Source organism: Cyrtonyx montezumae, unplaced genomic scaffold, assembly GCF_038088225.1.
Source record: "Cyrtonyx montezumae isolate F1298 unplaced genomic scaffold, pur_monq_1.0 scaffold_16, whole genome shotgun sequence".
NCBI lineage: Eukaryota > Metazoa > Chordata > Aves > Galliformes > Odontophoridae > Cyrtonyx > Cyrtonyx montezumae.
The window spans coordinates 6,393,749-6,418,573 of record NW_027071892.1 but is presented as its reverse complement, the minus strand read 5'-3'; the positions used below and the strand labels follow the sequence as shown (position 1 = coordinate 6,418,573).

The 24,825-nt window shown below is 56.1% G+C and overlaps 1 protein-coding gene across 1 annotated transcript; it reads right to left on the bottom strand.

The window, feature by feature from the left end:
* Positions 1–14,886: 14,886 nt before the first annotated feature.
* On the bottom strand, positions 14,887–16,559 carry LOC136046438 (noggin-2-like). Its single transcript, XM_065733024.1, has one exon. It carries the CDS (start codon positions 15,592–15,594, stop codon positions 14,971–14,973), a length of 624 nt encoding a protein of 207 aa, XP_065589096.1. The 5' UTR covers positions 15,595–16,559; the 3' UTR covers positions 14,887–14,970.
* Between the last annotated feature and the right edge of the window lie 8,266 nt (positions 16,560–24,825).

Genomic DNA, 24,825 nt, shown 5'->3' with positions numbered 1-24,825 from the left:
TCTTTGGGACTGCTGGTGCCCAGGTAGGCTGCAGGGCTGAGAGTCATCCCAAGAAGAATGCAGAAGGAGGGTGAACACTTGTTTAATTGGGCGTGCTGGGAGGAGCAGCAGCCTTATGCCCAGCACAGCCTGGGCAGCATGGTGGTCCCAGAGCTGGGCTGTGCAGAAAGGCTGCACAGACCTCTTCCAAGCACAGCTGTGTGGCCCCTCACCTTGGCACCCACACAGGCCAGCATGCCCCTTTCACAACATGCTCCTGTCCTAGCATCCCAGCATGGCCATCCCAGCTTGACCCCATCCTCCTGTGTCCCCAGCCCAGAGTGTCCTCATCTCAGCACGTCCTTGTTCCAGTACATCCATCCCAGTGTGCCTCCATCCCAGCATTTCCCATCCTAGATTGTGCCCATTCTGCCCATCCCAGCATGTTCCCATCCCAATGTGTCCCCACCCCAGCACAGCACGAGGTAATGCTCACAGTGCAGCTGGGCTTTGCTCTGGGACGCTGCCTGGGGAGGTCTTGCCAGCAACCCCAGGGGGCTGGGAGTAGTGGGGCTGAGGCGGTGGGGAGGGAAGGGAGGTGTGGGGCAGGTGGGGAGAGGAGGCAAGAGAGGGGGAGGAAAGGTGGGAGGGGAAAGATCAGAGGAAAGCAGAGCGTGAGGGGGAAGAGAAGCAAGACGGGCTGGGGGGAAGAGAGACACACACATAGAGACAGAGAGTTTTGTAACAACTTAAATTCATTCCAGACAATGTCCAAGGAGCCCTGGCAGCACGGGTTGAAACAAACCCTGCCTTTGATTTTATGAGTTCATTATATGTTGTTTGGGACAGTGATTCAAGCGTCTTGGCTGCTTCACATTTTCCCTTGTGTCACAAACGAAGAGGGGACCACGAGATGGATTCTTTGGGTGGAAAATATTCCCTCAATTGTTAGGTAGACATCTCTGTGCCACGCAGAGGTCCCAGGGGAGTGGTCTCCTGGGCTGCCGAGCTATCCTCACAGCACATACAACCTCCAGCCCTGTGCCTTAAAGAGAAAACAGAAGTTGCCCAGTGGTGGCCACGCATGTTCTGCACCACTGCAAAGCACTGGACAGCACAGAGGTCACACACTGTCTGCTCAGGGACCTCCCCGTGGTCACGATGCAACTGCAGACCCTTTCCCATGCTGGGTGGGTGCTCCTCACTTCTGTCCCCAACCCTGCAGTACCGCTGAGCTCAGCAGTAATTGCTGCTGAAGGTGTAAGGAAGTGGATGAGCTCCAGGGAAAACCATTCAGGAATAGGTTGGTGGCTTTCCTTGATCATTTTGGCTGGACGTATTCACAAACCTAATACAGGCCCTGGTCAGAAAAATAACAAATCCTTCCCTAGCCAACGCCAAAGTTTGCATTGGAGCTGATTGAAAAACACCAATGACTTGGTTGGGCATTGTTACTATTTTTATCTTCCTGTGTCATTTCAGGTTTTCCAGCAAAAAGAGAGGGAAAAAATGCACTGATTTTTAAAACATGTTGCTGGTAGAGAAAATAAAGGCCTCAGAAACCAAACACCAAAAGCTGTTTGCCCAGCATTTTCTGGTTTTGATTTATAATTTCTCTCCCAAACCCAGGCAAAGTTCAGTAAAAATTCCTGTGTTGACCAGAAAGCCATTCTTCAGTGTGGTCAGCTCTAGCCTGAGCCTGGGGAAGCAACAGTACTACCAACCCCAACTGCCACAAGCCAACTGACGCCAACAGCGAGCACCAGGGCTGCAGGGCTTCCCAAGCTGGTACACTCTGGACTGACCAGCACAAAGCTGATGCAGAGCCCGCTATGATCCTCATCAAGGCACGGAAACTTTGTTGATCTGTTTCAGGTCTTTGGAAAGAGTGAGGGTGCTGGTGGAATCTGAAGAATCTCAGAATCATAGGGCTTGGAAAGAACCCCTGGGGGTTGTCAATCCAACCCCCTGCTAAAGCAGTTCCCTACAGCAGGTGGCACAGGAAAGTGTCCAGGTGGGTTTTGAATATCTCCAGAGAAGAAGACTCCACCACCTCTCTGTGCAGCTTGTTCCAGGGTTCTGTCACCCTCAAAGTAATTAAGTTTTTTCTCATATTTGTATGGAACCAGTTTGTATGTTCCAGTTTGTTCCTGTTGACCGTTGTCTTGTTGCTGGCCACCACTGAAAAAGGCCTGGCCCCATCCACAGTGATGAACTCCCCCTCAGTCTCTCCCTTCCCTTCCCTTCCCTTCCCTTCCCTTCCCTTCCCTTCCCTTCCCTTCCCTTCCCTTCCCTTCCCTTCCCTTCCCTTCCCTTCCCTTCCCTTCCCTTCCCTTCCCTTCCCTTCCCTTCCCTTCCCTTCCCTTCCCTTCCCTTCCCTTCCCTTCCCTTCCCTCCCTTCCCTTCCCTTCCCTTCCCTTCCCTTCCCTTCCCTTCCCTTCCCTTCCCTTCCCTTCCCTTCCCTTCCCTTCCCTTCCCTTCCCTTCCCTTCCCTTCCCTTCCCTTCCCTTCCCTTCCCTTCCCTTCCCTTCCCTTCCCTCCCCTCCCCTCCCCTCCCCTCCCTCCCCTCCCCTCCCCTCCCCTCCCCTCCCCTCCCCTCCCCTCCCCTCCCCTCCCCTCCCCTCCCCTCCCCTCCCCTCCCCTCCCCTCCCCTCCCCTCCCCTCCCCTCCCCTCCCCTCCCCTCCCCTCCCCTCCCCTCCCCTCCCCTCCCCTTCCCTTCCCTTCCCTTCCCTTCCCTTCCCTTCCCTTCCCTTCCCTTCCCTTCCCTTCCCTTCCCTTCCCTTCCCTTCCCTTCCCTTCCCTTCCCTTCCCTTCCCTTCCCTTCCCTTCCCTTCCCTTCCCTTCCCTTCCCTTCCCTTCCCTTCCCTTCCCTTCCCTTCCCTTCCCTTCCCTTCCCTTCCCTTCCCTTCCCTTCCCTTCCCTTCCCTTCCCTTCCCTTCCCTTCCCTTCCCTTCCCTTCCCTTCCCTTCCCTTCCCTTCCTTTCCCTTCCCTTCCCTTCCCTTCCCTTCCCTTCCTTTCCCTTCCCTTCCTTTACCTTCTCCTCTTCTTCTTCTCTTCTTTTCTCCATGCTGAACAGCCCCAAGGCTCAGAACCTTTCCCCATGAGGGAGACACTCCAGCCCCTGACCATCTTTGTGGTCCTCTGCTGAGATCTCTCCAGCAGTTTCCTGTCTTTCTTGAAGTGGGGAGCACAGAAGAGGACCCAGTGCTCCAGATGCGTCTATCCCAGGGAGGGCAGGGGGAAGGGAACATCACTCGCCCTGCTGGCCACATTCTGCAATGCATCCCAGGCTCCCGTTTGCCTTCTTAGCTCCAAAGGCACACTGCTGGCTCAGTGTCAGCCTTTGATCAACTGCTGGTCAACAGCTGGTCAACTGAGACACCATTTTTGGCTATGAGGGCACACTGATGGCTCATGGCCAGCCTGTTGGCCACTGGGACACCCAAGTTCTTCTTCACAGAGCTCCTTTCCAGCAGGTCAGCCTGCAACCTCTACTGCTGCACGTGGTTATTCCTTGCCACATGTAGGACCCTACTCTTGCCATTGCTGAACTTCCTATGGTTCCTCCCTATCCAACTCTCAGCCTGTCTGGGTCTTTCTGAATGGCAGAACATCCCTCTGGTCAGTTTCATCCACTCCTCCTGGCTTCATATCATCAGCAAACATGCTGAGGGTGGACTCCATCCCTCCATCAAGAAGGCTGAGTGGTGCCTGAAAAGAAAAAGCATCATGCGGGGAGATGGGTTGGACTTGGAGAGTGTGAGCAGCCCTCGTGCTCTTTGGTATTGCTGGATTTGAGCCTGAACATGGCTTGGGCTCCAAAGTGTGCTTTTGGTCTCTGAAGAAGCAGAGGAGAAAGTAAGCTCCGGCTAAAGATGATTAGCCCAGCCCTACAGCTGCAGAGATGCTCTGCTCTGAAGGAGTCCCTGAGCCAGAGCCACCCCATGCTCCCTTCTTTCCCTCATCGGGGTCAGGGCACTGCTGGTCCTGCAGGGACTCTGATCTGAGGATAAAGTGCAGTCTTTTTTCTACTGGGATTTCAGGCCAGCATCTTTCCCCAGCACAAGCTTCACTTCAGGAAAAGGAGTTTTTTAGTTTGAATGTTGTTTTTAAAGAGAATTCTTAGGGAAAACACTCACTGAGACTGATCAGCTCATTTTCAAAGTTTTCCTGGGGCAAGAGACAGAGGGTGTGGGCTGCGATACACACCCACATCTGTACAATAAGGAAGGCAATAGCGCATAGCAAAAACAATTGCATGAAAAGCTTTCCAACAACAAAGTTTGCAAACCAGCAGAGCCCAGGCTATTTCTTGTGGTCCGTGGGTAAGAGTTCCCAGATAATGGGGCCTGACAATGGAACAATGGGGGCCGAAAGACACAGCTCATGATTAGGAGTTATATAACAGTGGCTGGCATTTATTAATAACACTCTCTCATGCTTTATTTTCCCAGTTAGCACTTTTCAGGTTCAGAGCTCTTCACAACCCCCTGGCTATTCTATTTCTGCCGCTTGGCATGAGGTGACGAGGAAGAAACGTTGGCCTGCAGTAGTAGCAATGTCCTTCATGCCCACTTCTGGTTTAGACCTCAAGGAGGAGAAAGGGGAAACGTGAAATGATGTGCTTGCTGACCGTCTGGGGCCTCTCCCCTTCCCTACGATCTTATGGGCGGCATAAGAAACATCACCTGGGAAAAGAGGCTCTTCCTGGGATGAGTTATGGGACCTTAACATTTTCAAAGTGCTCTTCCTGGAGAACGAGCAAAGCTAGCAAAGCTGGGACCTCAGTTGGGACACTTGAGATGGCTCCGGCACGTTCCCAAACGGGAAGCAGCGCAGGAAGCGCAGCCCGCAGCCAGCCTGCACCGATGGCTTCCACCTCTTGGCACAGCTTTGGCTGCAGGATGGAGACGTCCCGCTGGAACAAAGGCAGCCCTCGTGGCTGCCTACCACGTCTTCTAGGGACGTGCAGACTGAAGGCGCCAGCATGGCCGCTCCTGGAGGACCCACTCGGCGCAGACTGGGCATCCTTCCCTCGGCACGCATGGGGCCTTGACGCAGAGCAGGAGTCATCCTGCCCAGAGCAGGGGATGAGCGGCCCAGTCTGAACAGGTTGTCTCCTTCTGGTCTGGGTAGGCTATTTATTGCTCCTCTGACTGTTGCTCGTGGTATGTGCTGACCGCTCAGGCTGCTCATGAAAAACAAGGGAATTCCCGTCCAAGCTCTGGAGCCAAGCAGGCAGCGACAGTTTTCTTCTGAACAGGCCTGGGAACCTCTTCTCAGCCCTGGGCAGCAGATGTCTCCCAGCAGTCCCAACCTGAGGAGCTGGAGCCCGGGACCAGGCTTTGCACTCGCACCCAAACAGCTCATCCGACAGTCCCCAGCGTTCTGTAAAAGCAGAACTAGCACAGAGAGAAGCGAATCCTGCCTGCACGCGTGCAGGTGAGAATGAAGGCATCCTCCTGGACCCTGCCTGTGCTTCTAACCAGGAGGAATGGGACAGCTGCAGATTTCAACTTTGCAGATTCCATTGCACTTTGCAACGAGAAGGTCAGAGCCAGAGCAAGGGCTGGGACCTCGTGCTGTGCTCCACGGGTGACTGGAGATCCTATGCCCCAGCAAACAGTCCTGAGGCGTGGAAATTCACACTTCCAGCAGTTCCTCTAGCAGGAAAGCCTGGAGACATTAAACAAAGCTGAAGCTGAAGATCCACCCTAGGAACAGCCCTGTGACAAGCCTGGGGGGTCCTGGGGAGGTGCCCATGCAGCGTTGGCTGCGGTTCTCAGCTCGCTGGCTGAGGGCACTGGGCTGTGATGCTGAGGTGCAGTTCCCAGAGTGCGCTGAACTGACAAACTGAGGCATCTCGTAAGGAGAACATTTCATCCATTGGTGTGATTTTAATCCTTCTCATTTGTTCAGGAAGAAAGCTTGAGGCAGCAGACTGAGATGCCTCTTTTGTTCAGCCTGATATCTCAGAGGCAGCTGAATTTGTGGATGGGACCCTCTCAGTTTCAGAGGGGGTTGGAGTTTTGTTCCACACCTCTGATATGAGACCTACAGCTAAGAACGATGAGCAGCACAGTACTCTCAGGCAGAGGCGTAGTTTTCATTACTCACCCTGAAATCCTCCACAGAAAGTGCTTAATTACAGAGAATATTCTTTGGAAAACAAGAACGAATAAATAAAACAACACATACAAACAAGCTGATGAGGAATTCTTGCCCTTACTGGGCAAGGACTGCATTCACCATCTGTCCTGAAATGACCTTGTGGTTCCTTTCTTGCCTCAGGTCACTGCCACCACATCAGCTTCACAATCTGAGTATTCCCTTCAGTTCAGAGTGCATCACAAGGCTCTGGTCCTGGCTGAAGGAAACCTGCAGAGTGTCTCACCACGAATTCTTCACTACAATTTAACTTGGTGGCCAGCAGAAACGGTAGACAAATAAAATGGTTTCAAGAGCAATCACAGCTCCTGGGACTGCTCCTTTCTGCTGTGAGCCTCGGCGCTCACCTTCTGTGCCCTCACACCTGCAGATGAGGTGCATTTAGCAGCGTGTTGAAGGCATCTTGCATGAAAGTCAACACTGACGATGACTCAGGGACCTCTTGTATTTCTTGACCAGCTCATCCAGGCTATGGGGTTTTATCCTGATGGAGCTAGTTATTTTGGACCCTCCAAGAGCTTTCGAGCACCTTGGAGATTCTGCACCTCAGGGATTGAATGGAAGAGCAATATAAAGGGGATAATGGACACCACGTTGTCCAAAACCATCCACGGCACTGGGATTTGCTGAGTGCCAGTGGTGCTCAGTGCATAGTAGAGGCAGTCTTCCCCCAGTCTTGCCATGGCAAGAGGGAAGGAAGATGCTTGGTAGGGCTGGTTGGATCTGTGGGTCCACTGTGTTTTCTGGTAGAAACTCTGCCATACATATCAGGGCTCCCCTACACCCAGGCGTATATCCTCACGTCTCATGCACATCTCAACATGTATGCACCTACAGAAGCATCTCCTTTGCTGCAAAGGCATGGAAGTATGAAGATGGCCTTTCCCAGGCAGCAGATGTGCTGCATCCTGACAGACAGCATTTTTACTTTAATGAAAAATTGCACCAAATATGAAAATTTGATGAAGAACAGAGGGAAAAAAAGAAAAAAACCTGACTGAATTTTCACGCTTTCTTTCCTGGCTTGCTTCAGAGTCGGTCAAAAGTTTCTAAATTCAGCAACACTTCAAAATTTTTTGACCAAAAAACACAAGGATTTTTTTAGAAAAAGGTTTCTCAATTTTTCCTTCTGGTTTGGCCGTGCGTCCTACTCACTGAAAGGAGACTCCGGTTGGTTTTTCTGACTGGAACCACACTTTAAAGAGCGCAACCATTCCCTTAATTGGGGCTGATAAATCTTTCAGGCATAGATGAAGATAAATCACATTTTGAGCCCAAAGTACAAATTCTCAGGGTTGAAACATCGTGTGGTATTTGTTAAGCAATTTGAAGGCTTATTGAAGTAACTGAGCTGGACAACAGAGCTGGAGCTGGACCAGGACAACAACTGTGTACAGACACTTGGAGCATAGGAAACAAAGATGGAGGGGCCCTGATGAATCCCATTTCACTCGGGGCGCTCATGGAGGATACCTCCTTTCTTCTACACAGGGTATCTTTGGTTGTGTTTCTTCTACCACTCCCGTTGGGAGGATGGAGGGCTGCTCACTCAGTCCCCTCAGGAAGCCTTTATATTCAAGGCACGCTAGAGTTCCCCTTGATGAGTGAATTCACTTCAGCTCAGAGAAAAGCTGTATAGTGCTTTGGACTTCTTGGGTCTCTTTGTTGGCCAGCGACTGCTGCAGAGGCCAGAGGGAGGGGACGCATTGGCTCCAGCGAGGCTGGGCAGGCCAGACAGGCCCACCAGGTTTGGTGGCAGCGGGTCAGAAGCCAGAGTATCCAGCTGAACCCTACTCCAAAGTGCATCCAACACCCATCGCCCAACCCGGCCTCAAAGCTTTACAGAGCCATGGGATCATAAAGGTTGGAAAAAACTCTTGAGATCAAGTCCAAGCGTCACCCAACACAACCAGCTCCATCACGAAACCACAGCTCTAAATACCTCTAGGGACGGCATCCGCCACCAGCTTCCCACCGCTGGACCACCCCTCCGTGCACAGATCCTTCCTAACACGGAACGAAACCTCTCCCCGCGCACCGTGGGGCCGCCTGCCCGGCTCCGCTCCCGCCTGTTCCCCCCGCGGCCGCCAGGTGGCACTCGCCTCCCGGTTACGGCCCCCGCGGCGTCGCCCGGCGCCGGTCCGCGCTGAGCCCGGCCCTGCCCGCCGCCCCGTGCCGGGCTGCACGGCCCTCGGGACATCGGTCTGCCCGAGGCAGGTGGCTGGAGGCGGCGGGGCCGGTCCTTCTCTCCGCCCAGCCAGCTCCCAGCAGAGGTCTGGGGCTGGTGGAGCCGCTCTGGGAAGCATTACCGGGTGCCCGAGCCCTGCACGGGCACTTGACAGTGTGTCCTGTAGCCCTGCAGGTAGGTGCACTGTGCCAGGGCAGTACGTGGGACCCCGTGCTCCAAATCCAGCCCTAATGATGCAGAGCATTGTTTAACTCGAATTCCAACCCTAACGGTAATTCCAACCCCAACTCAAACTCTAATCACAGCCCCAAGCCTAACCTCAACACTAATCCCAACTCTAATTCCAACTCCGGCTCTAACCTCAACCCCAACCCTAACACCAACTCTAACTCTAATCCCATCCCCAAGACCAACCCGAACCCTAAATCCAACCTTAACACAATTCCAACGGCAACCCTAATCCCAACCCCAAACCCAATCCTAACCCCAACTCTAATCCCAGCCCCAAGCCCAAGCCCAACCCTAAGCACAACACTAACCCTAATTCCAAGCCTAACCCTTACCCTAATTCCAACCACAACCCCCTAACCCTAATTCCACCCCCAACCCCAACCCTAATCCTGAGCTGCGGTGCAGCCCAGCTCAGCAGTGGGCAGCTCGGGCTGAGGAGGCACCTCCTGGTACCCACTGGGTGCTGCAAAACTGCACACTCACACACTCACCCCTTCACAAAGGTTACAGCCATCCATGCTCAGCTTCACAGCTGAGCACCGACCCACACGACCCGACCTCTTCTGGATTGAAGAGGTGTCCGAGAGGAGTGTTGGCTGCAGTTCCCAGTGGGAAGGGAGGAGGCAAAGGAGGCTCTTTCCTAAAATATGGTCAGAAAGAGCAGAACGCCGAGTCCAGCCTAGTGCTTCATCTCAGCTCTAGAATGAAATATGATCATGGCCCGAAGAACGCATAGCTGAGCCAGGACTGGTGGCCCGGTCCTTTGTGAGCACCACCTCCTGGAGAGACCGTGTCTTTTGGCAGTTAATGGTGCGGAAGCAGACCAGGCAATGCCTGAGGACACCAGCAGCCTCAGAGGGATTCAGGGGCTCTTGCACAACGCTCCCAGAGACGCATGGACACAAACGACCCCCCAACATCTGCAACAAGGAACTCTCCTCCAGGGCTGCAACTCTCTGTCCCACTCCAGCACTCAGATGTGCAGCTTTTCCTCTCACAGACTCTCCAGCACAGCCGGTGCTGTGGACTGGGAAGCACGGGGTGCACTTGCTGCTTGGTTTGCCCATCCTGGGAGCTTCAGGACCTCAGTGCCTGCCCCCAGCAGCTCCCGTTCCAAAGCCCTGGATGGTTTAGTTGTTTTTTAATTCAGCACGATTTGTAGTGGGTTGAAAGGTGGGGAGAAAAATCTGGACCCTAATGAATGGGGATGGCCAGTGAGTTGGTCACCTGCCCTCTGGTCTGCAGCAGGGGGACAGCTAGACAGGGCTGTGCGTGGTGTGATGGGACACGTGGCATAGCTGCACATCCCAGGAGGAGCCTTACCCACCACTCAGTCTCGTGTTTCTCTCAGTGTGTGCTACCCAACCTGCTCAGGACACCCAGATGATGCTGGGGAGCAGTTCCCCTCCCACACCTGTGTGGCTGCCCCCACGCTGGCAGTGCTGTCCGGTGGTCCCTGGCTCTCAAAGGCATACACCCCACTCCAGGCAGCTTGGAGCAGGGCACAGCACTGCCCGGGGAGGAGCGCAGGGCCTGCAGGTGGAGGGAGCCAGAATCCTCCTTCCTCAAATCCCTGCACCTATGCCCATCTGGGGCACGGCTGCACCAGCCACATCCCACACAGCTGCTTCAGGACTTGGATGTCTCCCTGGCAGGCTCATCCAGCGAAATACAAAACAAAAATATGTAGACTGGTTTGCCGTTTGCAAATGGGATCTGCTTTTTTTTTTTTTTTTTTTTTTTTGTGAATGGATTCATTCACCATCTGCCTGAAAGAGCCATTTTAGCCAATGGTTTGCCTGCGAGTGCTTCCTCCCCACCGGCCGTGATTTGTTCTCCCTCACTCTGCCTCTCGGATTGGGCTCCCGGGCACCACGTGATGGGTTCCCTTCTCCTTGACGGCACATCTGACATCTTTAAGCAGAATAACAAGCAGCTAATACCAAGGAGCAGCCATGCCTCCTGGGTGGCATTGCTGGCAGTGTTTGCTTTCAGTCACCAGAGGGGAGGGAAGCTCATGGGCACGTTTGTAGAGGAACTGGTGCCTTCGGGGTGGCTGAGGGTGAAGACCCAGAGAGACCCTTTGCTGGTGGAGGAGTCTGTGCCCAGCTCTGCCCAGCAGCAATCGGACATATGGTTGGGCTTGTTGCACGTGGAAATACGGTGTGATGGAGCACTGCGGAGCAGGGAGGAGGAACACAGCCTGCAATGGGTCTTGAGCAGGAGCTGAGCCCACGCCCTCAAGCCCAGCAGCCCAAGAACCATCTCCGGTGCAGCAAGAGCCCACCACTGTCTGCTCCCGTGGGGCAGGGACACGTTGGTGCTGGCTGCTGCCTGCTGTCGTGGGAATTGAGAAAAGTCCCTGTTTGGCCTCAGCTTAGAAGTTCAAAGGAGGCCAATTAGTGACTGCAGACTGCTTGCCTGCCCTTCTAGGAATGATGAATGATAGGCTTAGGTCACCACCCAGCCTGAGCCAGGTATCTCAGGAGCTGGCATTAGATTAGAGCTCTGGCCCTGTGAATTCAGTCCAGCCTGGCAGAGTCAGCATGCCAACAAAGCCATTCCTAGAGAAAGGCCACAGGCAGGGCAAGGTCTGCCCAGAGCTGAGCTAAAGGGGATGAGATAGCACAGGTAAATGGGATGAGATAGGCTTTGAAAATGGAAACGAAAGAGTTAACCTGCTGCTGGTGCCAAAGCCAAATAGGATGTGAAAAGCAAAGAGGAAAGTCATCTGGGCCACTGAATCAAATGTCAGAAGACATCCTGAACTCTCACTGTCTCACCCAGCAAACCAGTCTGTGCCTGCAGCTGGGATCATCTAAACCTGGGGTTCAAGCAGTGAAAAGGCCACATACACAGTGTCAGGGTGACCCTGTCACTCTGAAGCAGTGGTGGCAGCCTCAGCAGAGCCAAAGGGCTCTCTGCTCGAAGCTGGTCCTGGTAGGGACTGCAAGGGGAAAAATCCAGAGGTGATGGAACCACGGGAGCTGCAGGACGCAGCCCATGGGGTCAGAGCAGACAAGCACTGCAGTTCCAGTGCTGACTGTAGGGAAAAGCCACCTTTGCTTTCCTGCTGTGACAATGGGCAGCTGCCAGGTCCTCCACCATGCGTCCTACCCTCCCCTGCCTAAAGGAGGATGGGGTTCAGCCACTGAGTCTCCCAAATGCTGCACCATGGCTGCACTGGAAACTCCATGAACTTGAAATCACAGTCCATGATGGTGAGTACAGAGATGGGGAGCAGTGCAGGACTGGCCAGTCCATAGGTGGGAGTGCAGCCTGGAGCAGGGGAAGGGATGGACTGCAAAGCTCTGCAGGGCAAGGCCAGCATCAGCCCACGAGGCACCATGCAGTCAGAGGTGCCAGTCAGACACCTGGTGTCGGACACGGGGTGCCCATGCCTGCACGTGTGTGGCCACAGCCGTGTGCACCTCTTGTCCACACGATGACAAGCATGATCCAACCTACAGGATGCCCTTACCCCTGGTGCTCCGGGCCCCTCTCCTTCTGGGTCACCACCCCACGGTCCCAAGGAGGGGGGGGGGGGAAAGAACCACGTCTGCAGAGCTGGCACCCGCTGCACCGCGGGTCTCACGGAGGCTTGTCGTGCCCCCTCTCCCCTCCAGCCGGTCCCTTAATCACAAGCAGCTTGGTGAGACAATGAAGCGACCGCACCAAAGAGCCGGGCTCGTTCGCCTTTGTCTTTCGCTTCTTTGAGGCTCTGCGGACGGGTGAGCCATCACTCCCACAGCCCGGCTGTCACACGTCCGACTCATCGCATCCCCGGGCAGTGAGCGGGCAGCACGAGGACACCGCATCCTGGCACAGCCCCCCCGGCCCCTGCCCGCACCCCCCGGCCCCTGCCCACACCCTGCAGAAGCCGTGGGGCTCCTCGGTGCTCTGCCTTCTGCCCGCAGTCATCCCATCGGTTCGAGCGGGACCACCACGCGCTCCCCTGGGACGCGGGCAGCCCCCTCCTCCCAGCAGCACATGGCACGGAGGCTTTCAGGCTGGTTTTCTCCGGCGTTCACACAAATCTCTCCTTCCCCGCTCCCGCCCCCCTTCCCCACACAACTGAACTCAGCCATTGAGTCCAGCGAATGGTTTATTTCCCAGGTTAGCACAAAGCCGGGGTCTCTGTGTGCCCCTGGAACCAGCAGAACAAAACGCACAAAGACGTTCGAGGGCCATTTGTAACCAAATCTCAACACACCAGATACTGTTGGGATTATGTCAGAAATATTTTCCCAGAATGCCCTCCCCCCATGCTCCCTCCTACAGATGTTCGGCCCCCACACCACAGATGTTGTTCCTCTTGCAAAATGAGCTTTCCCCTTCCTCTCCCAAATGCCCCTGATGTTTTGCACATTGCCGTCGCGAGGTCTCCTTTCCACCCTGCCCTCCACATCCCCTCGTCCCCACTCCCTGGCTGGCAGCCCCGTGGGAAGTTTGGCCTGCTCCATGGGGACGGCCGTGCCCTCCAGAGGGATGGCCACACAGCACGTGGACAGCCACACGCTCCGCGCAGACAGCTACAGGCTCTGCTGGGACATCAGCTGCAGGGCGGCCATTCACCTCTCGCCTCTGCCCACCACCAGAGCCCTCTCCCTGCTCTGACCTCTCACCTTCCGAGCACGACCTCTCAGGCCTTGCCAGCCCTTGGTGGGCTCAGCAGACCCCAGTCCCCTTGGAGGGACCCCAGGCAGCATCCTGCTGCCTCTCCACAGGCGTCTTGGTGGTGGTTTGTTCCTCCAGGACGCCAAGCACATCGCACACGTGGAAAGAACGGCACAGACCTTCCCCTCACCACCAGCAGCCCCCCTGGAGCACACGTGGAGACAGCTGGCAGTGCATCCCGGCCCCTCCAGGCCTCCGCAGTGCCCGGGCTCATTCCTGCCAGCCTCTGGGAGCTGCCACTGGAGCATGGGCAGAGCGGTGCCAGTGCCCAGCTGGGGCGGGTGCTGCTCCAGAGCCCAGCGCTGATGGGGAGATGTGAGTGTGATGGCATGGGGCTGCCATCCATCCTTCCCTCCTGAAGCTGGGTCTGCTGTGAGGCTCGGGGCCGTGCAGCCAGGCAAGAGTCAGGCAAGCTTCTCCCAATCCTCGCCTAGAGCCAGACCTGCAGTGCACACAGGAGCCCCGGACGGCGACACAAAGCAGGAACCTCCCAAGGACTTCGGGTGGCACCTCCTGCCTCGAGCAGCACAGCTCCTGCAACTGCTGCCCTCTGGCTCTCCTCCGGCAGTGGGTTCCCATGGCCTGGAGCAGCCCAGTGCTCCCAGTATGGCTCTGTGACCCCACGGGGCTCCGGGCGGCGGCAGCGCAGCGTTCTTCAAACATAGAGTTTATTGCTAAAAGTGTTTGGATCAGTGATAGCTCCTATTTACATCGTTATGTTTCTTTTTCTTTTCTTTTTTTATGTTTGGTTGTTCATTTTTAAAGGAATATTCACGTAAACATTTCTGATAGTTTCTGCCATAATCTCTAGCTTTTTTTTTTCTCCTTTTTTTCCCCCTATACATAGACGTTAAAAATAAATAAAACTGTATACATTTCCTCCAGCATCTCTACGAGCCCAAACGTATACCCACACAACAAAGCAGTTCCACGCGTTCACAGGTTTGTACTTCTCTTTAAAACTTCCTCCTTAATTCGCTGTTATTCGTTTAACCCCCATCCCCTCCCCCCCCCTCACCCCCTCCCGCCCCCCCCACCCCCACCCCAGAGCCTGGTGAATGAGCCGGAACGCCAATGACAACGTCTGAAGAAGACAAAAAAAAAAAAAAAAGAGAAATACAGCACAGAGGAACGACCATCATCAGGGACGCTGCCGCTCTTCCCTCGGGTTTTCTTTCCCATTGTTAAAACCATCTTTACAGGAAATCTGTGCCCCCCCTCCCCCCCTTTCATTCGGGGGAGCGCTCGGGTTCTGCGGGGATGGGTTTAAAACGTGGTCCTACGTCTTTAAAATAATAATAATAACAATAATTATAATAATTATAATAATTAAAAACAACAACAACAAAAAAGAACAGCTGCGATTTCCCCCTTTCCTTTAAAATCTCTCTATTTACACGGCTGGGATTTTTTTAAGGGTTTTTCTTTTTATTATTATTTTCTTTTTCCTTTCGTTAGAAGGCTATATACGTATAAAAATAGACATCTGATTGTAGTGCTTTACTGTGCCTTTGGCCTGCCCTGCAGTTCCTGGGTTCGCTTCTCCCCCTTTCAAATAAAATAACATTAAAATAAGTCAGAACCGGTTCCTCCCCCCCCGACCCCCACCCCCCACCCCCCCCACGCCCCGCGCGCGCCCCGAGGGGGAGGGCGGACGAAACCCCCCTCGGAAGATCCGGACGAGCAAAGAGAGCAGCGCGAGGGCCGGGGCTGCGCGGGGCCGTGCTAGCACGAGCACTTGCACTCGGAAATGAGCGGGTACTGCACGGGGATCCAGGTGCAGTACTTCTGGCTGGACCAGCCCTGGCAGTGCCAGCGCAGGAACGTCTTGGTGACCGACTTGACGGGCTTGCAGAACATGCCCTCGGGCAGCGAGCAGGACTTCTCGGCGAAGCAGTTGCCCTCCTTGATGTAGCGCGGCCAGAAGCGGACGCCCAGGTCCTTCCAGGTGTAGAGCACGGGGCAGTAGGTGTACGCCCAGAGCCACTGCAGCACCTTCCGCCGCGCCTTCTTGCCCACCCGCAGCCGCGGCCCGCCCCGCTCCAGCCGCCGCAGCTCCGCCGCCCGCGCCCGCCCCGCCGCCGCCTCGGCGCCCGCGGAGGCGTTGGCGGGGCCCGGCACGGCCACGGCCATGAAGCCGGGGTCGAAATGGCTGCCCAGCTTCTTGCGCAGAGTCCGCTCGTCCAGGTCCTGCTCCTTGGGGTCGTACTCGGGGTCCGGGTGCTCCACGATGTCCTTCACCGGCAGGTTGTCGCTGGGCGAGGGCCGCAGCCGCAGGAAGGGCTGCCCGGCTCCCGGCCGCAGCAGCCCCAGGCAGGAGCAGAGCAGGAGCGCCCCGATGGCCGTCATGCTCCGGGCGAGCCCGGCCCCCGGCTCGGCGCTGGCGTCCCCGCGGGGCTGGCGCTGCGGCGCGGCTCCTAGCGTTGCCCGGCGGCGCCGGCCAGCTCCCGGGGACTCATAAATAGGCAGAGACAAAGTCCGGCGAGGCCCGTTACTTTAAATAGCTCGGCCGGCGTTGTGTGACAGACGCATCTGAGAGGCGCTCGGCGGCCGCTGGCTCCCCGGGGCTCCCCGCTGGGCCGGCTCCAGCCGCGGCCCGCAGCGCCGGGGGGTCCGTGCCTCCCTCGCGGGCGGCGGCGGCGGCGGCGGGCAGGGCAGGGCAGGGCAGGGCAGGGCACGGCGGCGGCCGAGCCTTCCTCCTCCTCCCGCGCCTCCTCCTCCTCCTCCTTCTCCTCCTCCGCCGCCGCTCTCGCTCGCTCGCGCTCTCCCCCCAAAATTCACAGCGGACTCGTCTCCATCGCCATGGTGACAGCTGGGCTGAGCCCCACGACAGCTCGTCTAGACGGTGTGACAGCGTTTGGCGTGAGACCGGAGCCCGAGAATAAAACCCTCCTTTATAGCCGGGCGAGCCGGCCGAGGGGGCGGGGAGGAGGGTCACGGCGGCGCGGCCCGTTCGGGCGGCCCCTGCGCGGGCACCGCCGGGGCTCAGGCGGCGGCGGGCGGCGGCTGCAGCGCCCGCGGCGCCCCGGGGCTCCTCCTCATAGCGGGCGGCCGGGGCGGCCCGCGGCCCCTCGGGGCATCCTGCGCGGTGCTCTCCCCGGCGGCGGCACGGCGCGCTCCCGGCTCCCGACGCGGCGTCCTCGCTGCTCAGCACCCCATGCCGCCGCTCCGCTCGGCCCCCGCCGCGCTCAGCGCATCCGAGCCGCGGGCAGCTCCGGACGCCTTCCCCTCTCCCCGCTGCCTGCTCGGCGCTTCCCGCTCCGGCTCGGTTCGGCTCCGCTCGGCTCGCCCGCCCGCCGCGCACTGCCGCTCTCCGTTCGCCGCCCAAGTTAAATACGCGCCCGGCGCGCGGCCGCTCCGCCCCCGCTGTCACTTTCGCCGCGCGCTGAGTGACGGCGCGGCCCCGCGAGCTCCGCCGGGTCCCGGCGTCCCCCGGCAGCCCCACCTGCCGCCGCCCCACCGACGGGACGGCCGCCGTCCGGCGCGGAGCGGAGCGCGGCGACCCCGCGGTCGCCTCCCACCTCGAGCATCCCTCCCACCGCGGCCCCGAGCGCGGCGCGGTGCTCGAGCGGGTTCTCGCCTCGCGGCGCGGGGCGGGGGGAACGGGGACTTCTCGGGGACCTCTCTCTGCGCCCGTGGCCTTCGAGGCGCGACGGGTGGGGTGGGAAGCCGGTGCGTGTCGGTGTGGCGAAAAGCCAAACCCTTCTTACCTCCTTTACCTCCACGTTGCTCGGCGCTGAGCTCACACTTGAACCCCATCCAGAAATTGGACACACAGCTGGTTCCTCCGGGCTGACGGTGTAAGAACATTCCTGCCCGTGCCAGTCACTCTCTCCCAGAGGCGTGAGATAACCAGCGACCCGTGGGGCCGGGGGCAGCGGGACGGCACGTTGCCCCGCGAGCTTCTCACCACGGCATGCTTGGCACCCACTGGGTGCACTGGGGGCTGCAGCTGCTGCTGAGGTCGTGCTGGTGCCAACCAACACACCCCACTGCTGGTCACGGCTCTTTGTCCTCCTAGAAATGCCCAATTTCACAAACAGGCAAGAGCAGAGAACAAAATCCCCTAAGGACAGCTAGAAGTCCCAGCCCCGAGCCTGCAGAGAGCCAGAGCTTCATGTGCTGGGCTGGGAGCCGGGCCCAGGGCGCCCAGGGGTGTTCACAGCTTGGGAGGCAAAAGCCCCCAGCCTGGACCTGCTCAGCCCTCATTCCCTCCTGCCTCGCTTTGCAGAGCACCTTTGGATCACACAGGTGCACTTTAGGGGGACCAACCAACGCAGAGCTCCCATTTGCACTCCGAACAATTTGCAAAAGCGGTTGGTATCGTTCAGCCCCAGTACACAACCAGCAAAACGTGCCCACTGCCCGCTTCCTGAGCCCAGCGCGAGGTGGTGGCTGAACCCGACCCTCCTGGAAGAGCAGATGTGTGCTCCACCGAGCACTGCGGGGTGGGAACACAGAGGGGGGGCCCAGTGGTGTCGGAATTGAAGCAAACAGCACCGAGAAGCAGCGTCAGGAAGGGGGCAATTACTCAGCGAGATGTACTGCTGTTGGCATTGCTGTGTTAGCAAACCCCGGTGAGGGGATTAACATCTGACTGTAATTGTAAGAATAAAATCCGATGTGTATACAGCATTTTTCATCCTGAAGGATCCCAAAGCATTCGAGTAACTTAATTCCTTCAGCTGTCTCCCGGACTTTATAAACATGCTTTGCCATCGTTCGCAGCAGGGGAAGGTGGCTTTGCTCTGGGTATGACCATGTCCCATTGATACATCCCCCAGGGAGCTGGCAGCACTCTGGGGGGAAGGGGGGTCTTGGAAAAGTTTCCCTTTTTGCAGGCAGAATCCAAAGAAAGTGGTGTTCGGCACATCCCAGGTGGGGGAAGAGATCCAGGGAAGGGTCTGCCCCCTCCCAGCAGCTTTTAGTGAGGGGAACTAGTGACAGACCCTTGGACTGTCATTGAAGGGCTCCTCCAGGACAGCCCCAGACAGCTGCTGCAGCTCTACTCCATTCTTTCCCCTTTGGGAGCGGGGGTCCTGGGACACAGTCCTGTTCACGGCTGTGTGCACGGCTGATGGGCTGAGCGCTGCTATCCCTTCCTTCCTGCTCCCTTCTTCTGCAGTCTGTGCAGTCCAGCTCACAATCTGGCAATCAATTAAAGGATCTGATATTGGAAGGCCACATAGCACCCACAGAAAAGCTTTATCGAAGTCATTCCTTATAAAGACGTGATGTTAAAGGCACCTTTCTCAGGATGAAATGGCCACAGGCAACTTTGTTTTTGCTTCTTTCCCCGACTCGGCATCTTTCTGCCATCTAAAGAAGACCTGAGCTATTTTTGTTAACATTTGAGACTTAAAACAGTGCCTACCTGGATTTCTCTGGCAGGCTCCACGGGGAAGAGCATTCCTAGTGACTGCAAAACACCAGAGATACTGTCTTGGCAACACTATTATTCCACTGACAAGTGTTTCATCTTTTAGTTTGTTTCAGGTCGCACCAGTGGAACTCAAACATCAGGGTAAAGAGGTAGAGCTGAGAGTTGTCTTTGTTGGGAAATTGTTCCTGCTGCTTCAGCTCTGGGCAGGAATGCTTCAAGTGTGGAGGAGAGGGAGAGGAAGAGGGGAGAGGAGAAAAGGGAGAGGGGAGAGGGGAGGGAAAGGGAAGGGAAGGGAAGGGAAGGGAAGGGAAGGGAAGGGAAGGGAAGGGAAGGGAAGGGAAGGGAAGGGAAGGGAAGGGAAGGGAAGGGAAGGGAAGGGAAGGGAAGGGAAGGGAAGGGAAGGGAAGGGAAGGGAAGGGAAGGGAAGGGAAGGGAAGGGAAGGGAAGGGAAGGGAAGGGAAGGGAAGGGAAGGGAAGGGAAGGGAAGGGAAGGGAAGGAAGGGAGCCAACTCCCAGTCAAATGTCTTTTGCCTCTTTTGGATTTTCTGTTGCTTTCTACATGCCTGTTTAAGTTTGTCAGGCTCTCTTTATGCTTGAGAAATAATGCTGATGAGCTGTCACAGCAAACGTGGGGAAAGGCTTGGGTCTGACAGGACGAAAGCCCTAATCTTCACTTAAAGAAAGGAAAAGAAAAAAAAAAAGAAAAAGAACTCGATGGTGCACCAGGTTTTCATTAGAGATATGTTTATTTTCCAGTAGAAATACATTACCCTGCTCTCGTCAGTGTGTCTAAAAGAGCAGTTCCCAAACTATGCCATGGCAAGTGGTTGGCAGGGGGCCATGGAGCAGACCCACAGAGCTCCCCAACAGCAGCAGGGACCCAGCGGCTGGAGCGGCTGCCCAGAGCCTGGGGCCAGGGGACACAGTGGAGCCCCACTGGGGCCAGCTGTGCCTTGCTGTGCTTCTGTGCATCAGAGGTCAGGAGTAAGAATCAGGTGTTTCCAGTTGGCCCGATTGCCTCAGGGTAAAAATGTCACCATGAGCATCAAGTGGCTGAGACACAGGTGGGACACATGAACACGCACGGTTTCCTCGGTGTCCTTTCTGTGAGATGTGGACAGCTGAGCTGATGGCACTGGGTGCCCTTCCAGGGGACACCTCTTCCACACTCTGGCCTAGTAGCTGCCCCAACATCTCCCTCACACCAAGTGCGGTAGTACCAGAGTGCACTGGGAGAGAAAAGCATCCCTGGAGCTCCAGGAGGGGATTACTTGTGCTTCAGAAATACATGTAGTTACCAGGTAGGGTGTTTTATCTATTCTGAGCTTCCTTCCTTCATCCTTTTTTTCATATCATGAGGCATTTTTCTGCTTTTTCCAGCTTGTGATGCCTTTATTCTGTTTGGCAATGGGATGCTGTGCCCCATCCCTCACTGGCTCACCCAGTTGAGATCCAGGCTGTTCTCCTGGACCATTCTCAGCCCGTTGCTGTGCAGCTGGGCCATACAGTCCCACAGCCACCTGGCACCAATTGTGAACCAATTCCAGCACAAAGGTCCCCGTGGGACAGCTTTGTTCCCCTGCAGCCTTCAGGAGCTGGGCTGTCCAGACGAGTCCTCGTCACTTGCCCTCCTTTCCTCAGAGACAGTCCTCTGTGCAGAAACCTGGGATGGCCCCTGGACAGGCTCCAGCAGCAAAAAACAACAACACGGAGCTCAGAGATTTCTACCCGCTTGGCATACATCTGTCAGCACATGTGTTGACACGGAGCAATGCTGCCACGTCACGGTGTACGTGGCAGTCGCTGTCAACACTAGTCCAAGGCAGGGAGAACTGCTCAGAGCAGCTATTTCTTGAAAATGTCCCAAATAAAAGGGTCAGTGCACACCTGGGGGACGTGGCCCACCACAGAGGGCAGCCGTGCCAGGCAGTCCTTCTGGCTGGAGAACTCCTGAGCCACTCTGCAGGGAGAGCACATTGCTGCCAATGTCAAGCAAATGCAAACGATCTGCTGTGGGGCAGCCAGGTGGCACAAGGCCCTGCTGGATTTGTTGCTCCTTCATTTCCCTGCTTGCACCACTCTGAGGAGCCCTGCCCCATGCCACCCCGGTGCTGTCATTGCTGAATGATGCTCCTGGGAAGACTGGGTTAGCTACAAACACTGTGTGACGGAGAGGCACTTAAGGGAGCTCCAGCTCTGGTGACAGCCGGAACACAGCAGGACAGAGCTCCAGCAGTGCTGTGGTGCACTTGGGGGGCTCGGCCATCTGCACTCAGCTGCACAGAGCCTGAGCAGTGCTGGCACTACCTTGGGAGACCTCTGTGCTGAGGTTACAGGGGACAGGAAGAGCTGCCACACTGTGTTTGTAGCCCATCTCCTCTCCTCAGCTCATCATGAGTGAAGTGTGATGGCTTACCTAAACAGGATCAGTTAAACCCTATGCTATGGCAGAGCATCTCACGTGGGCTTGTGCACACTTTGGTCCTTTGCGTGCTGCATAAAGAAAGCAGCATCACAAGGCTCCTGCCTCCTGCTTTTCTCCCTAGCCCTACTACCAGGAAGCTCACTGCTGTGGGTGCTCCTCCTGGTACTCTCACTCCAGTCTGCAAATTCCATTTACTTCAGCAGAGGAAGATGAGAATATATGTTCTACAAAGATCTTTCTAGAGCAAGTCTGACAGCAGCACCGCAGCCTTCTGGGCACGAGCTGGAGCTCCTACAGGTGGGTACAGCTGGGAGTCCCCATAGGTGATCACATCCCCTATAGGTGCACTGTCCCCAGCTGCCCACCAGCACAACCCGAGGTGACCCCTTGGGGCTGCAGCTTTCTGGTGCTCCTCAGACCATGCCAGCAGCATCACGCCCATGTGGCTTTCTCTTGCAGCCATGTCCTGCGTGCAGATTTGCTTTCCCTTGTTTTGCTCCTAGCTCAGCTTGTAACCCCATAACCCGGTGATGTCAGGGGATGATCCTGGGGCTGAGCTCCTCCTGCAAACCTGGGGACGGAGCAGCAAAGCCAACAGCAGCTCTGGGGGCAGGCACCAAATTTCCTTCAAGTTCCTGGTTGAAAAATCCCGACCACAAAAAATAGCTCCGCATCACATCAGCTCTGACCAAAGCGAGCTGCCCTATGCACTGGGGTTTCCTCTCTGTGACCCCCGGGACACCCAGCCCCGCTGATGGGAGCAGTCCTATGGAAGACATTTGCATTTTGCCCGTATTCACCCATAAATCGGGAACCATCAGTCTAGTCGGCTGCTTACTTTTTTTTAAAGCACTGAAAGATTTCCCAAATCCAGCCGGAGCTTGGGTTACAGCACACGGAGCACCATCAGTCTCTGTCAGTCATTCCCTCCAGCCCGAGCAGCAGTGGTGAAAGCGCGAGCAGAGCGGGGCCCGGCTGTCACCAGCCCACGAGCGGGGACACGAGGACACGGCCACGGGGCCGTTGTCTGGGCAGGCACATCGGGGACAGCAGCATGGGGAAGGCACAAGGCCGGCGTGAGGCCGGGCAGAGCACGGCTCTCATGGCATCGTCCTTCTGCACTGAGAGCTCAGCGACTGTGAGACACAAAGTCACGGGTGGAAGAGCTCTGGGTTTTCTCATCGAAACGAGCACTTCCTCTCTTTCCTCTAAAAGGCTTTTTTCACATGGAAACGGTCCATTAAGGTTCTGGTTTCAATTTTCTAATTTAAATATACACACAAAATTTAGCTAGATCTGGTCTCAAAATATTGTTTTGAAACAGAAATATGAATAATTTCTTCTTCTTTTTTTTTATTTTAATGTCTAAATGAAACTTTCCCATCCTTTTTTTTTTCTTTTCATTTTGTTTTCTCCAGAGGAGAACCATGAATTGCTTCAATCTAAATTTGCGAAAAGCCTTTGTGTTTCACAGGAAAAGCAACACACTGCTCATCTCAGACATCTCACTCAGCTCCATCCATTCCTCCCCACTCCTGCTGCCCGCAGGGATGTTCTGAGCAGAGGGGAGGGTGGGGAGGGGCAGTGGGAGCAGCCCTGGGAGCACGCTCCACTCCACACTCTGCTGATGTGAAACCTGGAGCTAAAGCTCTGTGAGCTGCAGCTTTCGCCCAGTGGGTGAGTAATGGACGTGCCTCAGATGGATGCATCTCGCCATGAGAGGCACCGACAGCCCTCGGATTATCCAAGTTGACTTACAAATGACATGTTGGATGAGATAATGCAGTAAAACCAAGAGTCGTACCCCACAGCCCGCGGGAGCCCGGAGCATCGCTGATTTCCACTGGAATCAGGAAGCTGAGGTTACGGGGAGAAGTTATGAATGAACGAGCTGAGCCGACCCGAGGCTCCGTGCGAGCCAAAGGCATCGCTACCCGACACGACGTGTAATTAAATGGTGGGACTCGCTGCCACAGGATGCCGTGTCGGCCAAAAATACACACGGCTTTGAACTGAGATTAGGCAAATTTACAGAGGGCGGGCCATGCGGCAGCCGGCACAGGGGCGGCCTGCACACTGCGCAGACTGTGCGGCTCGGAGCCACCACGGCCTCGCTTGCCCAGGAATGGCAGGACACTCGCTGTCCTGTGTCTGCCTGCACTTTGTCACTGTCACCAACCACCTCAACTGAGCTGGGTGCTGCTCCTGCCTGCTCTGCTGCTGTGCCCACAGCTGCCCCATAATCTCAGGGAGCACAGCCCCAGGAAGCCTGGCACCCCAAGTGTGCTCCTGCAGCCTTCTCCCCCTGAGCAGCTCTGACCTGAAGCTGGGGCTCTGCTCCCCCTTGGAGATGCTGATACCTGGCAGCAATAGCTGCAGATTTACCCCAGGTTCTGTGCATGCCCAAAAGGACGAGTGACATTTCTTCCCTACAAGCACATGCAAAGAAAAAATAATGCAAGGTAGTGTGGGGCTGGTCCCCATCTGCATCCAGCCCTGGGCACTGCGTGTCACAGCCAGGCTGGTGGCACAGCACTGGGGATAGAGGGCAGGGCGGGCTGTGCAGGGGGAACCTTCAGATGAGACAAAGAGCACAGCTGCTGCCACAGTCATTCCCCCACCACACAAGTGGTGTCCAGACTCCATGGTGCTATTGCTCAGGAGTTTTCTCTGCTCTTGGCTTTTGGAAAAGGCTCAGATTTGTCATTTTGAGGCATGAGAGGTGGGTGTCCCACACCCAAGGGGCAGGGGAGCAGCAGCACAGCTTCAGCAAGAAGGTGTGCACTGAGATGGGAGCAGGGCCTTGCAGACAGCGTGGGCTGATTGGGAGCACCTCCAGCTCTGTGTGATGGTGAGAGAGGTTAGAACTGCCGCCTTGGTTGAGCTATCAGTGCAGGCAGATTGAGGAAGGAGACCAGTGTGTTTTGCTGCTCTCTTCCCCTTCAGTCACTCAGTTCTGTGGGTTTTAGTTTTTGTTTATTTGTTTGTTTATTTATTTGAATCCACTGATTTATTTATTCTGTTGTAATTAATGACATTTAATTAAAAAAATAATAATAATTTTGTCATCTCAAATTCGCCATAAACTTCTGCACTCTTCAGAACCCCGTCTGGACCCCTCGCGCCTCATTCCCATCCCATCCCCATCTGACCCCTTCCTTATTCCACCCTTCTATTCCCACCCCCACCCCCACCTCGCTCCCCTTCCATTCCTGTCTCATGCTATCTTCATTCTACCCCCCACTCCCATCCTTATCGCCACTCTATCCATATCCCCATCCCCATCCTCATCCCCCTCCTTAACCCATCCCCATCAGACCTACATTCAAACCCCTTCTCCACCCCACAGACCCCCACCCACAGATCCCCACTGCCCCCCATCCCACCCACCTCTCCCCATTACACCCCCCAGCTGTGCCCACTCCCGCTCCCTTCTCCTCACAGCTCTCCCTGCCCCCCTCCCAGGCCTATCCCCCTGCCCCCTTCCCAGGCCCGGAGGTACAAATGATTAGATTTTCAGCCCAATTAAGGCAGCCTGTCTCCAGGCCTGCACAGAAAAGGTTGGCTCTGGAAGGTGGGAAACAAGCTTTGACAGGTCCTGGCGTCCCCAGTGCCCTCTGACGGCCCTGCCCGCTGGGTCCTTTTGTGCTGCGCCAGCAGTGGGGCCAGGCTGCAGCTGGGGGTGCCGAGGGTCTCCCCACACCCCCCCGGCCCCAGCGCAGCCAGAAGAATGGCTAATTAAGAGGTCTCAGCGCCGGCACGGCTAATTCCC

Coding starts and splice junctions, on each gene's coding strand:
- LOC136046438 (XM_065733024.1), bottom strand. CDS start 15,594: ATGACGGCCATCGGGGCGCTCCTGCTCTGCTCCTGCCTGGGGCTGCTG.